Raw genomic sequence first — 14,235 nt, forward strand, 5'->3', positions numbered from 1 at the left:
TTTTACTATATCAGCAGTAGACTGGCCCAATTAGCTCGTTGGCATGATCGTTCCTCAGATCTGCCTTGGATCAACTTCGAGAAAAACTCGATCGCCCCATATCACTTAGCAGGGCTACTATGGGACCACACAGTCCCTATACGCAAAATTTCCTCCCGTAATAAAATAATTTCTGATGCTCTCAGGATGTGGAGACTTGTCACCAAAAAATGGCCCTTCGCATCTCTTCCCCCTCTCGGTGCCTCCTTCTTAGGAGACCCCAGATTTCCTGAAGCATTTATTACCCCCGAGAGATTCGCGTGGTGGTCCGAAAATAATTTGACTTCATTACTAGACCTATATGATGGTGGGACTTTCCTCTCTTTTGAAGTATTACTACACACCAAAAAGATCCCACAATCAGAAAAGCCCAACTATGACCTTATTAAAAACTTCTTTAAATCACATTACCCTGAGCCTTCAGGATCTCCTCTCAGCACATATGAACGTATTTGTCTTAAAGATCTCTCAAGTACGGGACATATATCTACAATATATTCCTTACTTAACAACTGGGATCCGGATACAAAACTTAGTTACATGGTTAAATGGGAGTCAGAACTACAAACTGCTATATCGATAGCAGACTGGCGAGACATGTGGATAAATATGTGTAAGACAACCAAATCCCTAGGTGTGAGGGAAACGGCTATTAAAATATTCACAAGATGGTATTATACCCCCAAAAAATTGAATAAATTCTACCCTGAGATCTCCCCAAATTGTTTCAGAGGGTGTGATGAAGTGGGCTCTATATTGCATATTTTCTGGGAATGCCCCAAAGTTAAAGATGTCTGGCAGGAAGTATTCAATCTAATAGAGAGAGTTACAAGATGTAAATTCCCACTCTTGCACCTGCAATGTCTACTTTTCAAAAATATTCCAGAAATCACCACAGATCTCACACGCCTAACACACACCATCTGCATTGCTATGTTATGGGTTATCTCCAAACACTGGAAAGAAGCTTTTATACCCTTTGATCAGATCATCAGTAGAATAGAAGATATAAGACTAATGGAACAATACCATCATACCATCACAGACACTAAGACCAAATTTGACCAAAAATGGACTCCTTGGTACACATACAAATGTTCCTTAACCTCATGAATATTGCATTAACTTAACCAACCAACGTATGTTGTCTCTACAATTACATAATATCTCGGTTTTCCATCACACCATATTCATGGTTTTAAGCTAGTTGGGCGCCTCTTACTGAGGCGAAAGAGGTAACCTTCTTATTGATTATATCTCACGTATTCTGTTAACTTGCTCACTCAAACTCTTAGATATTTCATTATTCATACAATGTTATATTTCTATCAAGGACGGATATACATCCTCTATTTTGTTTAATTTTTGTTTTTTTTTATCGCTTGTATGCTTTTTCACATACTTATTACTTGAAATGCTTTATTGATGAAACACCTTTATGTAAATTTTACATTTACTATTCTATTTGTACTTGAATATATTTTTCAATAAAAGTTTATAATCAAAAAAAAAAAGAAGAAACACTTACCTTGAAAATTTCCTGTCCAGTGCTACCATCTCAGGTGTGGGCAGCTGAAGCCAGGGCATCCTCTTTGGTGTCCTCTTCGGTCCCAGAATGCCCTGCACTGGCCCCGCTCGTCAGTTCCGGTGCATGCCCAGAAGCTGTTTAGCAGGGAATGACGCGCCTGCACCGGAACTGACGAGCGGGGCCGGTGCAGGCGCATTGACTCCTGGGAGCGATGACGTTCAGCTCCCAGGAGTCAATGGAAGCAGGAAGTGACGGCGCGGCCGCAGAGGGAGGAAGAGGAAGTAAGGTAAGTATATTTTCTTTAAAAACAAGGTAAGTGAATAAAGAAAAATGTAATTATCCAATTGTTTTTCAGGTAATTTAGAGCAAGTGTATTTTTAGGGTGGAACTCCACTTTAAGACCCAGTCTTCCTGAGAGTATGGTGTATTACTGAGTATGGTCTAGTAGGATAGGTTGAATGTCACATCATTTTAACAATTGTAAGTGAAGAAAATAGATAGGAAAAGAATAAAAGAGTAAGGAGGGGGGAGAGTATGTAGGGAGTCCCGGGGGTCATCTAGCATTAAGCTTTGTTGGGTGATGATGGTATTATTTACAAATGATACAGTAATCAAGGATCAATGACTGTCAAAGTTAGACAGGAGGAAGTAGGAGATGCACGGTTGCCATATTTTTTTAAATATGGGTATTCTATTTTGTAGTGTGGCTTCAATCTTAGCGTGTATTATAGCTTTGGTAACTCTGCAAGCAACAGTTTTTAAAAATACAAATACTAGAAGGAAGCCGCTCCCTACACGTGTAATACTGGGGACAGCCTGACTATTACCCCTTACCTCCCCATCCTAATAATGTACTAATAATGTACAATCATTACCCTTCAGATAATTCTTTGCTTTCCATCTACAGAAAGCCTGCATAGATAACATGATCACACCAATGAGGATGACGGGGGACCGGAGTCACATGACTGAGAGGATACTAAACCTCACCCTGGAGATCATCTACCTGCTGACCGGAGAGGTGAGGAGGATTCTGGGAGGTCACATGACATCACTCTTATGTCTTTTAATAAAACACAGACCTGGCCGGAGAGGTGAGGAGGATTCTGGGAGGTCACATGACATCTCTCTTATGATCTATTAATAAAACACAGACCTGCCCGGAGAGGTGAGGAGGATTCTGGGAGGTCACATGACATCTCTGATCACTATTAATAAAACACAGACCTGACCGGAGAGGTGAGGAGAATTCTGGGAGGTCACATGGTATTACTGATTACAATTTTTTCTTGAATAGAGTTTTCCTCCAATGAAATCTGGAGATCTTCTGACCATCACAGTGCCTCAACCTCACTCCTTGGCACATGAGATTAACAGCAATAAAAAGATTCTAGAAGTCATCAAGAAGATGATGGAGCTGCTGACAGGAGAGGTGAGCGGTGCTGGGAATTCTGGGACATTATCCAGTAACAGACAAGGGATGTGTCTGGATGGTGACTGTATCATTGTGTGTGTCAGGTTCCTATAAGGTGTCAGGATGTCACTGTCTATTTCTCCATGGAGGAGTGGGAGTATTTAGAAGGACACAAGGATCTCTACAAGGACGTCATGATGGAGAATCAGCCGCCCCTCACATCACCGGGTAAGAGGAGACTCTGGGGGAATTGAGGATTGAAACCTGGGGTCCTAGTAGATGTTAGGCACAGCAATAGAAGGTAATGCCAAGCTGCAGCAAGTAAGGCCAGTAGAATATTAGCATGCACTAAGAACAGGTATTTACTCTGGAGATAAATCTATAATTCTACCACTTTACAAAACTCTGGTGCGGCCACACTTGAGTATACCATCCAGTTCTGGTCACCAATCCTCAGGAAGGATGTGCTGGAATTGGAGAGAGTCCAGAGAAGGCCAACAAAGCTAATAAGGGGGCTGGAGGAACACGATTATAAGGAACATGTTCTTCCTGTAGAAGAGACGCTTAAGAGGTGTAGCGCCCCCCCCCCCCCAACCTCCAGAGGCCCGGTGGTGACCCCCAGACACAGGGAGGGCCGACATCCCTCCTCAGGGTGCAGATTACTAGGCATGGTGGGTGGTGAACAAGATAGAAAGATGGGCGCCAGTCACTTTTATGCTTAAACAAGGAGAAGTTTATTTCTCACAACAGGAACAAAATGGGAGAGAGAGGTAGGGCACAGGATACCCTTAGTGAAAAACGGCAGATTGGCAGACTCCTTAACCAAAAATGAACAATAGGCAGACAGCAGTACAGAAAAAGAACCTTTAAGCTTGGACTGACCTGGGAGACAACTCTTCTCCCCTGGGTTCAGTCTCCTGTAGCAATCTGTACTTTGTAGCATCAGCTGTCTCCTATAGCAACAGCAGGTAACTCACGGAAGGTGCTGGAATTCTGAGGATGATTCTCTCTGGATGCTTTCCCAGGCTCTCCATGGTTCCCCAGTCCAAGGCAGAGTCACCTCTGGTACTCCATCTCAGGTCTTCCTCCCTTCCTTCACTTTTCCAAGCAGTGTGCAGGCTCTCCCTTCTAGAACCCCAAGCACATGGTTAGGCCTCATGCTTCAGGCCTACCCAGCAGCAGCTATTCCTCACACACCCACCCAGACAAGGGTCTGGTTGGTAAAAGGGCAGATCACCTGACTTCCTCCAAATAAATAGTCTCTCCCAGCATGCACAACTACCAGTGTGATAGGCTGAGAGAAACATACATATTCATAACCTGACTCACTGTAATTCATAACACTAATGCCAAAGGTAACAGTGCCACCTACTGACAGAAGGGAGAATTACAGCCAGACCAGGATTAGGAGGGAAATCCAATGACCACAAGACTATATATTAGCCAGGCTAGCTACCACCTGGCACAACTAAATTTACTAGCAACCCTGCTTAGGACAAGGGTGCTATAGAGGGAATATGATAGCAATATACAGATATCCTAATGATGAGTCTAGCATAGGGAGGAAACCATTCAGTCTCAGGTCACTCAAGAAGACACGCATCCACTCAATGAAGTTGGACGAGAAGTGGATTGTATAACGAACTATGAATAATGTTTTTTTCAAAATTTTTTAGTCCCTTTTTTTTTTAATTGTTTAGCAAAAAATAAAAAACCAAGTGATGATTAAATACCACCAAAAGAAAGCTCTATTTGTGTGAAAAAAAAATGTCATATGGGTAAAGTGATGGACGAGCACGAAATTGTCATTTGGGCAGGAAGGGGTTGAAAGTAACCAGTAGGCAAGTGGTAAATAAAAGTGGGTCAACAAGTCCTAAATCAGTATTTTCTGGCTGAACTGAATTCAATGGAAAGCAGTATACCTTGAATGAAACCCTCTAGAATACCACACATTGAAGGGGGTGAAAAGAAGGCAAATGGTTAAACTGCTTAAGCATTTTTTTTTTACTGTTAAAGCGGTGTGGATGTGGAACTCTCTTCCACAATCGGTGATTTTGCGGGTAATGAAGCGAATTTAAAAAACTCTTAGATGGGCATCTTATTGAACACAATATACAGGGATATGGAAAATGGTAGAGACGTAATTCACACAGGTTGACCTGGATAGACTGGTGTCTTTTTTCAACCATACCCACTATGTAAATATGTAAAGGAGAGCGCAGTACAGAGGGTCCACCTAGATCCCCCATCATCTGATACAGTATGTAGTGCCCTCCTGGATAGGTGTTAGGATTAGGTAAATTTAGCTCTGGCTCACTGTATCCAGTGAAGCTGCTGTTTTGTTGTCAGGCAAATTTAGTTGTGCTCACTGTAATCAGTGGAGCTGTGTGATTAGTTAGGTCTGTTCCGTGTTTCAGGTGCTACTGGTTTGATTGCTTCCTCTGCTTTCCAGAGAACTGTGCATCTCTCTAAAACATAAGTGTGGAGCAAGGCAAATGAGTATCATGAATATTTATACAGCCTTGGCCAATCTCAGGGAGGGTGGCCCTGAAGCCTGCTGGGAGTCTGTATAAACACACAGACACAGAGCATCCAGGTCTTTTCCTTCAAGAGAGGAATGCAGCCTAAGGGGGGCTGGTTGCCCTCTTAGGCAACCCTGCCATGTGCTTGCTGTTCGTGAGACCTCAGCTGGGCTGCCTGAGGGCCTGCATTGCTAAAGTTACAGAGAGCTGACTGAAGGGCTGTCATCTGGAGATCTAGTCTGGTATCACAGGGAGAAGGTTTCGCAACTATGTTGGAAGGAGGCAACCAACTGTCCAAGGAGATTTGTGAGTACAGGCTGCCGTGAGAGTTCTTGAAGACTGTGGGTTGCTGCCACCCCTCCGATGCTAGAGAGTCAACTGTGTGTTTGTGTAAAGGGGACATTGGCTGGTGTCCGGAAGAGCTCAGTCTGTGTAATTCTTTGGGAAGGGGCTCCGCTCTGATTGCGCAAAGAAAGAAGGCTTCAAAGCCAAGTCCACAGTTTGCTTTTGCATAGGCTTTTGCTTCAGTTCTACAGAAGGAGGTTTGCTGTCCTCATGTACATATACAAAAGATAAACATCCAATCAATCCATTCCTGCACCATCACCCTAGAAAGGATAGTCAAAAAAATTTTGTGAACTGTAAAAAACAGAAGGCTATATCGGTGCTGGACCAACCACTATGAGAGACAGAGATCAAACAAAAATGTATAAAAAATACATTTTATTTGGAATAAACCTAATAAAATACTATACAGCAACAGTATAGTAGACAATATACACCAAAGACAGAAGACATAAGTTGACCTCTTGTTAACACCCTACCCACACCCAGCCCCACACAGGTACATAAAGAGATGCCCTATAGTGGCGCAAGGTAAGGGTGTCCAACCAATGCATTTCGCCTACTCGGCTTCTTCAGGGAAGGGTAGATGTAGAGGATTCACAATATTATTGTAAAATCAGAAACGGTCCCTTATATATATATATATATATATATATAAGTAAAGGCCGCCTATGAACGTTACAGAAGCTGGATCGCCAGTACATGAGATCAATTCGCACTTATTTCAAAGCCTTTTTTGAGCAACAAGTTGTACTATTTGTCTTCAATGGGGAATCGATTGCATAGAGTAGCCAAGGCCTTGGGAAAAATTATCCACCGTAGTCCAAACAAAAGCATGTAGAAGAGCTGGGGCGTCTAACCAAACGACACAGAAAACCAGAGTCCTTGGTCACTGGCCCATATAGAGCCCTCAGACAATGTCCCTCTCCAAGGGAATCCTTAGGAGTCTGGGGAAGCTGCTGTAATCTAGATTATTCTTATGGGTAAGCCATACTAGCAACCCTTGGAGTGTGCTGGTATGCCCCTCTAGCCCATCCAGTCTGCTATCACAGCAGTCTTGCCCTCATGTACATAGTTCTTTTTGGAGTATCCCACTCGATTCCCCAACCCTATATAAATCACCCTCAAAATAAAAACACCAAAAACAATACCCTTGGATAGGTCATTGAGCCAAAGAGTGACTGTGATTGTGTGCCTGGCTGCGGGGCAGTTACTGGGAAAAAGAACCCGGGCATATTTACAACGGCTCCTACAGGGGTAGCGCTACAAACACATAGAAGCAATGTATTCAGTCAGTGTGTGTGTTTCCTACAGATGGATCCAGTAATGGGAACCCACCAGAGAGATGTCCCCGTCCTCTGAATTCCTGGGATTCCACACAGGAAGGTCACACCATCCCTCACCATCAGGTAGATGAACAACCACTGGTAATTATGATTTTTACCGAATTTATACACAATTACTGTTTCTATTATATCTTTCAGAGTGGAAACCTCGGGGATGATAGTATTGTAGTTAAAGAAGAGTATAAAGAGGAGGATGAGGAGTATGGTGTGATGAACAAGCTTTCTGAAGGATACAAGAATATGATCGAGCCACCTAATACCAGGAACCCACCAGAGAGATGTCCCCGTCCTCTGTATTCCCGGAATTCCACACAGGAAGATCACACCATCCCTCCCCATCATCAGGTAGATGAGGAACAATCACTGATAGTATCATTAGGATCTGTACATTATATACATTTTTACCATTTGTGTCATTTTTATTATATATTCAGAGTGGAGACCTGAGAGATTCTAAAGTTGATAAGAAAGAAGAGATAAAAGAGGAGGATGGGGCGATGGAGGAGTCAGAGTTTTTAAAAGGACACAAAGATCTGTACCAGGACACCATGGTGGAGTCATCCAACTACAGAAACCCACCAGAGAGATGTCCCCGTCCTCTGTATTCCCGGGATTCCACACAGGAAGGTCACACCATCCCTCACCATCATCAGGTAGGTGAATAACGATTATTGGTAGTTATGATTTATACTCAGTATGTTACAATATATGTTAATTGTATATTCAGAGTGGAAACCTCCAGGATGATAATATTATTGTTAAAGAAGAGTATGAAGAGGCAGATGAGGAGTATGGTGTGATGGAGAAACGTTCTGAAGAACACAAGGATCTCTACAAGAATATGATGGAGTCATCTAATAACAGAAACCCACCAGAGAGACGTCCCCGTCCTCTGTATTCCCGGGATTCCACACAGGAAGGTCACACCATCCCTCACCATCATCAGGTAGATGAGGAACAATCACAGATAGTATCATTAGGATCTGTACATTATCTGCATTGTCACTACAAGTGATGTCATTTTTATTATATAATCAGAGTGGAAACCTGAGAGATTCTAAAGTCGTGGTTAAAGCAGAAGAAGAAGAGAGGTATGTGAGGGATGATCAGCAGTCTATGGAGGAGGATGGAATGAAAGGGACATTTATAGAGGAGGACACTTCTACAGAGATCAGCACAGGTGGGTCATTAACACTAAATACATTCCTCCACCCATACTCAGAGTTGTATAAAGTACTCAAAACCCATACTTGAATAAAAGTACAAGTGCTCGATCAAAAAGTGACTTGAGTAGAAGTACTAAAGTATTCAACATTTTTTGTACTTAAGTATTGCAAGTAGTTTTTTTAAAAATTTTGCTACTCAAGTACTGAAAGTAAAAGTACCAGTAGTTTTGAAAAAAAAATTGCTACTCAAGTACTGAAAGTAAAAGTACAAGTACTGTGTTATGTAGTTATTAAAGAAAGAAGTCAAAAGTTTGAACATCATATTGTTTTTTATTATTTCAAATGCAGTTTTTATTTATACATACAGTAGCATTTATTTTCGTATGCGCTGATAATACACATGTTTTGAACTTCATGAAACCTGCCATCTACTGTTCTGGCAGTGGTAATTTTTATAATAGTAACGAGTAACTATGCAGCACAAAAAAAAAAATATCAGAGTAGAAGTATTGAAATCATTGAAAAAATGTAGTGAAGTAAAAGTGGAAGTAGGGGAAAAAAATTATACTCTAGGAAAGTACAGATACCGCCTTTCGGTACTTAAGTACAGTAGTGAAGTAGTTCTACTTAGTTACTATACATCTCTGCCCATACTGCTCACTGATTGGTCCAGAGTAGGACAAGGACTGGGTGATATCAACCTGTAATACCCTGGTGACTTTCCTGAGCTGTGTTCCCTGTCCTGTATTTCTCTCGGATAATCTTCCTTCTCTGTGCTGCAGACACAATTTATGTATCTAGACTGGATTTATGGAGATTCTGGGGTTCAGCTGGCAGCAAAATGTAGATTTTCACCATAGGCGTTGCTCCACCTAGGCACCTAGGAAAATGTGTATTTTATTTAAACTCAATATTTGACCTAGACACCTGTGGCAGTGTGCCTTGGGTCTTCTTCTCCATGCCTGGGTCTAGTAAGACCTAGGACAGAGGAATTCTCCCGGGGTTACTTGCTCTGTTGTCTGCTGGCTGTGCCGGGTGGAGGGATATGTCTGTATAGTCTCAGACCCAAGTCACTGAGTGCAGTCTCAGGAGATGGGAGGCAACGGTCTGGGACCTCTTCAGCTTGTCTTAGTTAATTAAACATTTTGGGGGAGATTTACAAAAACTGGAGCACTCCGAATCTGGTGCAGCTGTGCAAAGTAACCAATCAGCTTCCAGGTTTTATTGAACAAGCTGAAGTTAGAAGCTGATTAGTTAATATGGACAGCTGTACCAGATTCTGAGTGCTCCAGTCTTAGTAAATTGCCCCCTTAGACTACCACTGATTACTGAAAAGCAATTTTACATGTCCTGACCATTACAATATATAATTTATATTGTACATTATGTAGTCTTAATCCCTGTACTTTATACTCCATGTATGTAGAGCTCACCCCCGGGGGGGCCACTGGAAATAAACGGGTCACCCTTACCGGATCAGAGGCTGCCAGCCCAGGTACCAGTTCCAGAACACACAGACAAACACAAGCTCAGTCTAGGGGTGTCTTTTCGAAATGTTATTGCATTACTGGAACAGTAGAGAGCGATGAAAGTGCATGATACTCCAAAACACAACCAGATGCAGGAGGACAGATTTTTAAGTAAAGTCCTTCAATTGCAGCCTTAAGTATTGCTGGAAGTGGAGGGGACAGCCAGTCCATCTCAAAATCTGTTTTTGCAAAAGCTCTTCAGTAACCAAGGCTGCCTCCATGGATAGAGGTCCCAAGACTGAGAGAGCTCTGAACAGCCCCCCCCCCCCCAAACATTTATCTACACCCCAGCCACCTTCTGGGACCCCCTCCCAAGAATTGGCTGATTTCAGATAAATATGTATAACCCAGTGGCTGACCCTCCTACTCCATTTCTGGAAGCTTCTTTCACAGGCAGGAGCAATCAACCACCAGACTTGGGAAGATCCTTCCAGACATATAGCATAGATTGCTGCTCCACTAAGTACAGCAGAGCCCAAACTAAATGTATCCAGCCTAGGGCAGGATGCTACATGTAGGTTGCATACTTCTGATAATATATAATCCTAACTATAGTGTCTTATACAATAAGTTGTATGTTACGTACTCCTGACCCCTACACTATATACTCTATATTGTAAATTACATACTCCTGACCCCTGCACTATATACTCTATATTGTACATTACATACCCCTGCACGATGTACTCTATGTTGTATATTACATACTCCTGACCCCTGCACCATGTACTCTATATTGTACATTACATACTCCTGACCACTGCACTATATATTCTATGTTGTACATTACATACTACTGACCCCTGCACTAGGTACTCTATGTTGTACATTACATACTCCTGACCACTGCACTATATATTCTATGTTGTACATTACATACTCCTGACCCCTGCACTATGTACTCTGTTGTACATTACATACTCCTGACCCCTGCACTATATATTCTATGTTGTACATTACATACTCCTGACCCCTGCACTATATACGCTATGTTGTACATTACATAGTCCTGACCCCTGCACCATGTACTCTATATTGTACATTACATACTCCTGACCCCTACACTATGTACTCTATATTACATACTCATGATACTAGATAGTCCTTTTGTATCTTATATAACCTGTTGTACATTACATAGTTAGTCAGGTTGAAAAAAGACACAAGTCTATCTGGCTCAACCAATTAAAAAAAAAAAACGTAAAGAAAACCCAACCATACAATCCCATATACACAATCATATACCCGCAGTTGATCCAGAGGAAGGACAAAAAACCCCAACAAAGGATGATCCAATTTGCTACAGCAGGGGAAAAAATTCCTTCCTGATCCCCCGAGAGGCAATCAGATATTCCCTGGATCAACTTTACATATAAATTTTAGTACCCAGTTATATTATGTACACCCAGGAAAGAATCCAGGCCTTTTTTAAAGCAATCTACTGAGCTGGCCAGAACCACCTCTGGAGGGAGTCTATTAAACATTATTATTAAACAGAAAGTGATAATGAGGGATGAGTCAATAACCCAATGATGGTGGTATTCAGGATCAGTCCAGTCTTTATCTTGGTTCTTCCCCCCCCCCCCCCTCCTCACTCTCTGACCTCTGGTGGGGCTCAGCCCCACTGTTATTCATGACTAAATCATGGACTAAATAAGGAAGCGCAGGACTTCTTGTGTTGGGAAGATGGCAATGAGTGATAGAGGGGGAGGGGACACTCGTCCTATAATCCCCTCATCACTGTCACTCCTATAAAAGACAGTTCTCGTTGTTTCCTCACTCTCTGACTAAGGTCCATGAATAAAGAAATGAACTGGTAGGAGATCAGAGGACTCATTTACTAGTTACCTTGAGGGTGGAATTGTAAGATCCCCAGAGACAAAGCTGCCTGATGTGGGCGGAGTCCTGGTTTAGGGGAACCAATCTGCTTATGTCTAGTAATAATCTTTTTATTTCTATTTTAGTAGATGGACGGGAGATGAGGAAAACCTCAGAGGATTGTCTCACTTTGTCTCCAGACTGTAAAGTAGAAGATGAGGACATCACACAGTATAGTCCAGGAGAAAACTCGGCTACCTCAAATGTCCATCCGGAACCACACAGTGTAGATGGAACATCGTATTCCTCTTATCCTGAGGAACCTCAGACTGTGAGGGACAGTGCTGGACCATCGTATTCCTCCTATCCTGAGGAACCTCAGACTGTGAGGGACGGTGCTGGACCATCGTATTCCTCCTATCCTGAGGAACCTCAGACTGTGAGGGACGGTGCCGGACCATCGTATTCCTCTTATCCTGAGGAACCTCAGACTGTGAGGGATGGTGCTGGACCATCGTATTCCTCTTATCCTGAGGAACCTCAGACTGTGAGGGACAGTGCTGGACCATCGTATTCCTCCTATCCTGAGGAACCTCAGACTGTGAGGGACGGTGCCGTCCTTCCAATAGATAAGAGCTTTTCCTGTCCTGAGTGCAGGAAAGGTTTTTCACAGAAGTCCAACCTTTACAGACATCAGAGATTGCACGCAGAGAAGAAGCAGTTTTCCTGTTCTGAGTGCGGGAAATATTTTTCACAAAAGCCCAATCTTTACAGGCATGAGAGATCTCACACGGGCGAAAAGCCATATTCCTGTCCGGAATGCGGGAAATGTTTTTCACAGAAGCCCAATCTTTACAGGCATGAGAGATCTCACACGGGCAAAAAGCCGTATTCTTGTCCTGAGTGCGGAAAATGTTTTTCAGGCAAGTCCTATTTTCACAAACATCAGAGATTGCACACAGGTGAGAAGCCGTATCCCTGTCTTGAGTGCGGTAAATGTTTTATACAAAAATCAGATCTTATCAAACATCAGAGGTCTCACACGGGGGAAAAGCCATATTCCTGTTCTTATTGTGGGACATGTTTTTTAACTAAGTACAGTCTTTACAGACATCTAAGAACGCACACAGGGGAAAACCCACATTCCTGTTCTGAGTGCGGGAAATGTTTTGTACAAAAATCAGATCTTGTCACACATCAGAGGTCTCACACGGGGGAAAAGCCGTATTCTTGTTCTTATTGTGGGAAATGTTTTTCAGCTAAGTACAGTCTTTACAGACATCAGAGAACGCACACAGGGGAAAAGCCACATTCCTGTTCTGAGTGCGGGAAATGTTTTGTACAAAAATCAGATCTTGTCATACATCAGAGGTCTCACACAGGGGAAAAGCCGTATTCCTGTCCTGAGTGCGGGAAACGTTTTTCAGATAAGTTCTGTCTTTACAGACATCAGAGATCTCACATTGAGAAGAAGCCGTATTCCTGTTCTAAATGCGGGAAATGTTTTTCACAGAAGTTCGATCTTTACAGACATCAGAGTTTGCACATGGGGGAGAAGCCACCTTCCTGTTCTGAGTGTGGGAAATGTTTTGAACAAAACTCAGAGCTTGTCTCACATCAGAGGTCACACATCGGGGAAAGCCATACTCCTGTCCTGTGTGTCGGAAATGTTATTCAGGGAATTTCAATCTTACAGAACTCGGAGATGGCAAACGGAGGAGAAGCCACTTTCCTAGTTCTGAGTGCGGGAAATGTCTTTCAGTGAAGTCCTGTCTTCCTGTACATTAGGGATCCCACACAACCTTCAAGGTGTATTAGTGCCTCGAGTGCAGAAAATGTCTTCTATATGAATGTTGGTGGACATGTGTGGAAGAAGCACACCCTGATCTACACCTCAGATAGACTCCATGGCTGATCTTCATCATGTAAGAAACACTTCATAAGGAGATCAGAGATCATCGAAGTCCTGGTTTAGGGGACCCCAATCTGCTCATGTCTAGTAATCTTTTTTTTTTTTTTATATTTTAGAACATAGACCCGGATGAAGTGTTCTACTATGTTGGCCATTGATAGCAGTAGAAAAATAAAAATGGAGTCATTACCTTTCATTGGCTGAGTAAATGTTGTTGTCACGTACCTGGTTGTAGAGTCTGACATGAAGAGGAGGGCTTCTCCTACAGCTCCACCTCAGGGACCACTGGTAGAGAGCCAATGACCACAAGAGCACGGTGAGGTACAAGTGCCTGTAAGGTGTCCAGCAGACTGCGCAGATAGGTAGCTGATGCTTCACCGGGAATGGACCAGATGGCCAGGACAGCAGATGGCAACAGGTGCAGCAGACCCTAGACTGGTAGATGCTTGGCCGGCAGGTGACTGGCCACTGGTGCAAAGCAGAATGGCAGAAATTTAGCTAGCAGAGATCCAGAAACTAGCGTGCTGGTCAGGAGACACTGTACGAACAGGATTCAAGGTCAGGCAAGCTGGGTCAGTAACAGGCAGTCACATCAGGCACAGAGAGCAGACAGGGG

The 14,235-nt window shown here is 42.9% G+C and overlaps 1 protein-coding gene and 1 pseudogene across 2 annotated transcripts in view; both read left to right on the forward strand.

Moving 5' to 3' along the window:
* The window catches only part of LOC309550030, an 86,021-nt pseudogene extending 72,410 nt beyond the window's left edge, over positions 1-13,611 (forward strand). The window contains exons 2-3 of the transcript XR_014226172.1: positions 8,233-8,374; positions 11,854-13,611. The product of XR_014226172.1 is annotated as an uncharacterized misc_RNA (transcript). The remainder of the gene's footprint in view (positions 1-8,232; positions 8,375-11,853) is intronic.
* LOC309550683 (uncharacterized protein) overlaps positions 1-14,235 on the forward strand; it is a 3,164,715-nt gene that overhangs the window by 899,489 nt on the left and 2,250,991 nt on the right. Inside the window, exons 29-30 of the mRNA XM_082251018.1 lie at positions 7,333-7,539; positions 7,629-7,847. Coding sequence (XP_082107144.1) covers positions 7,333-7,539; positions 7,629-7,847 — 426 coding nt within the window. The remainder of the gene's footprint in view (positions 1-7,332; positions 7,540-7,628; positions 7,848-14,235) is intronic.

This window comes from Pelophylax lessonae (genome assembly GCF_965119305.1).
Source record: "Pelophylax lessonae genome assembly, chromosome: 3".
Classification (NCBI taxonomy): Eukaryota; Metazoa; Chordata; class Amphibia; order Anura; family Ranidae; genus Pelophylax; species Pelophylax lessonae.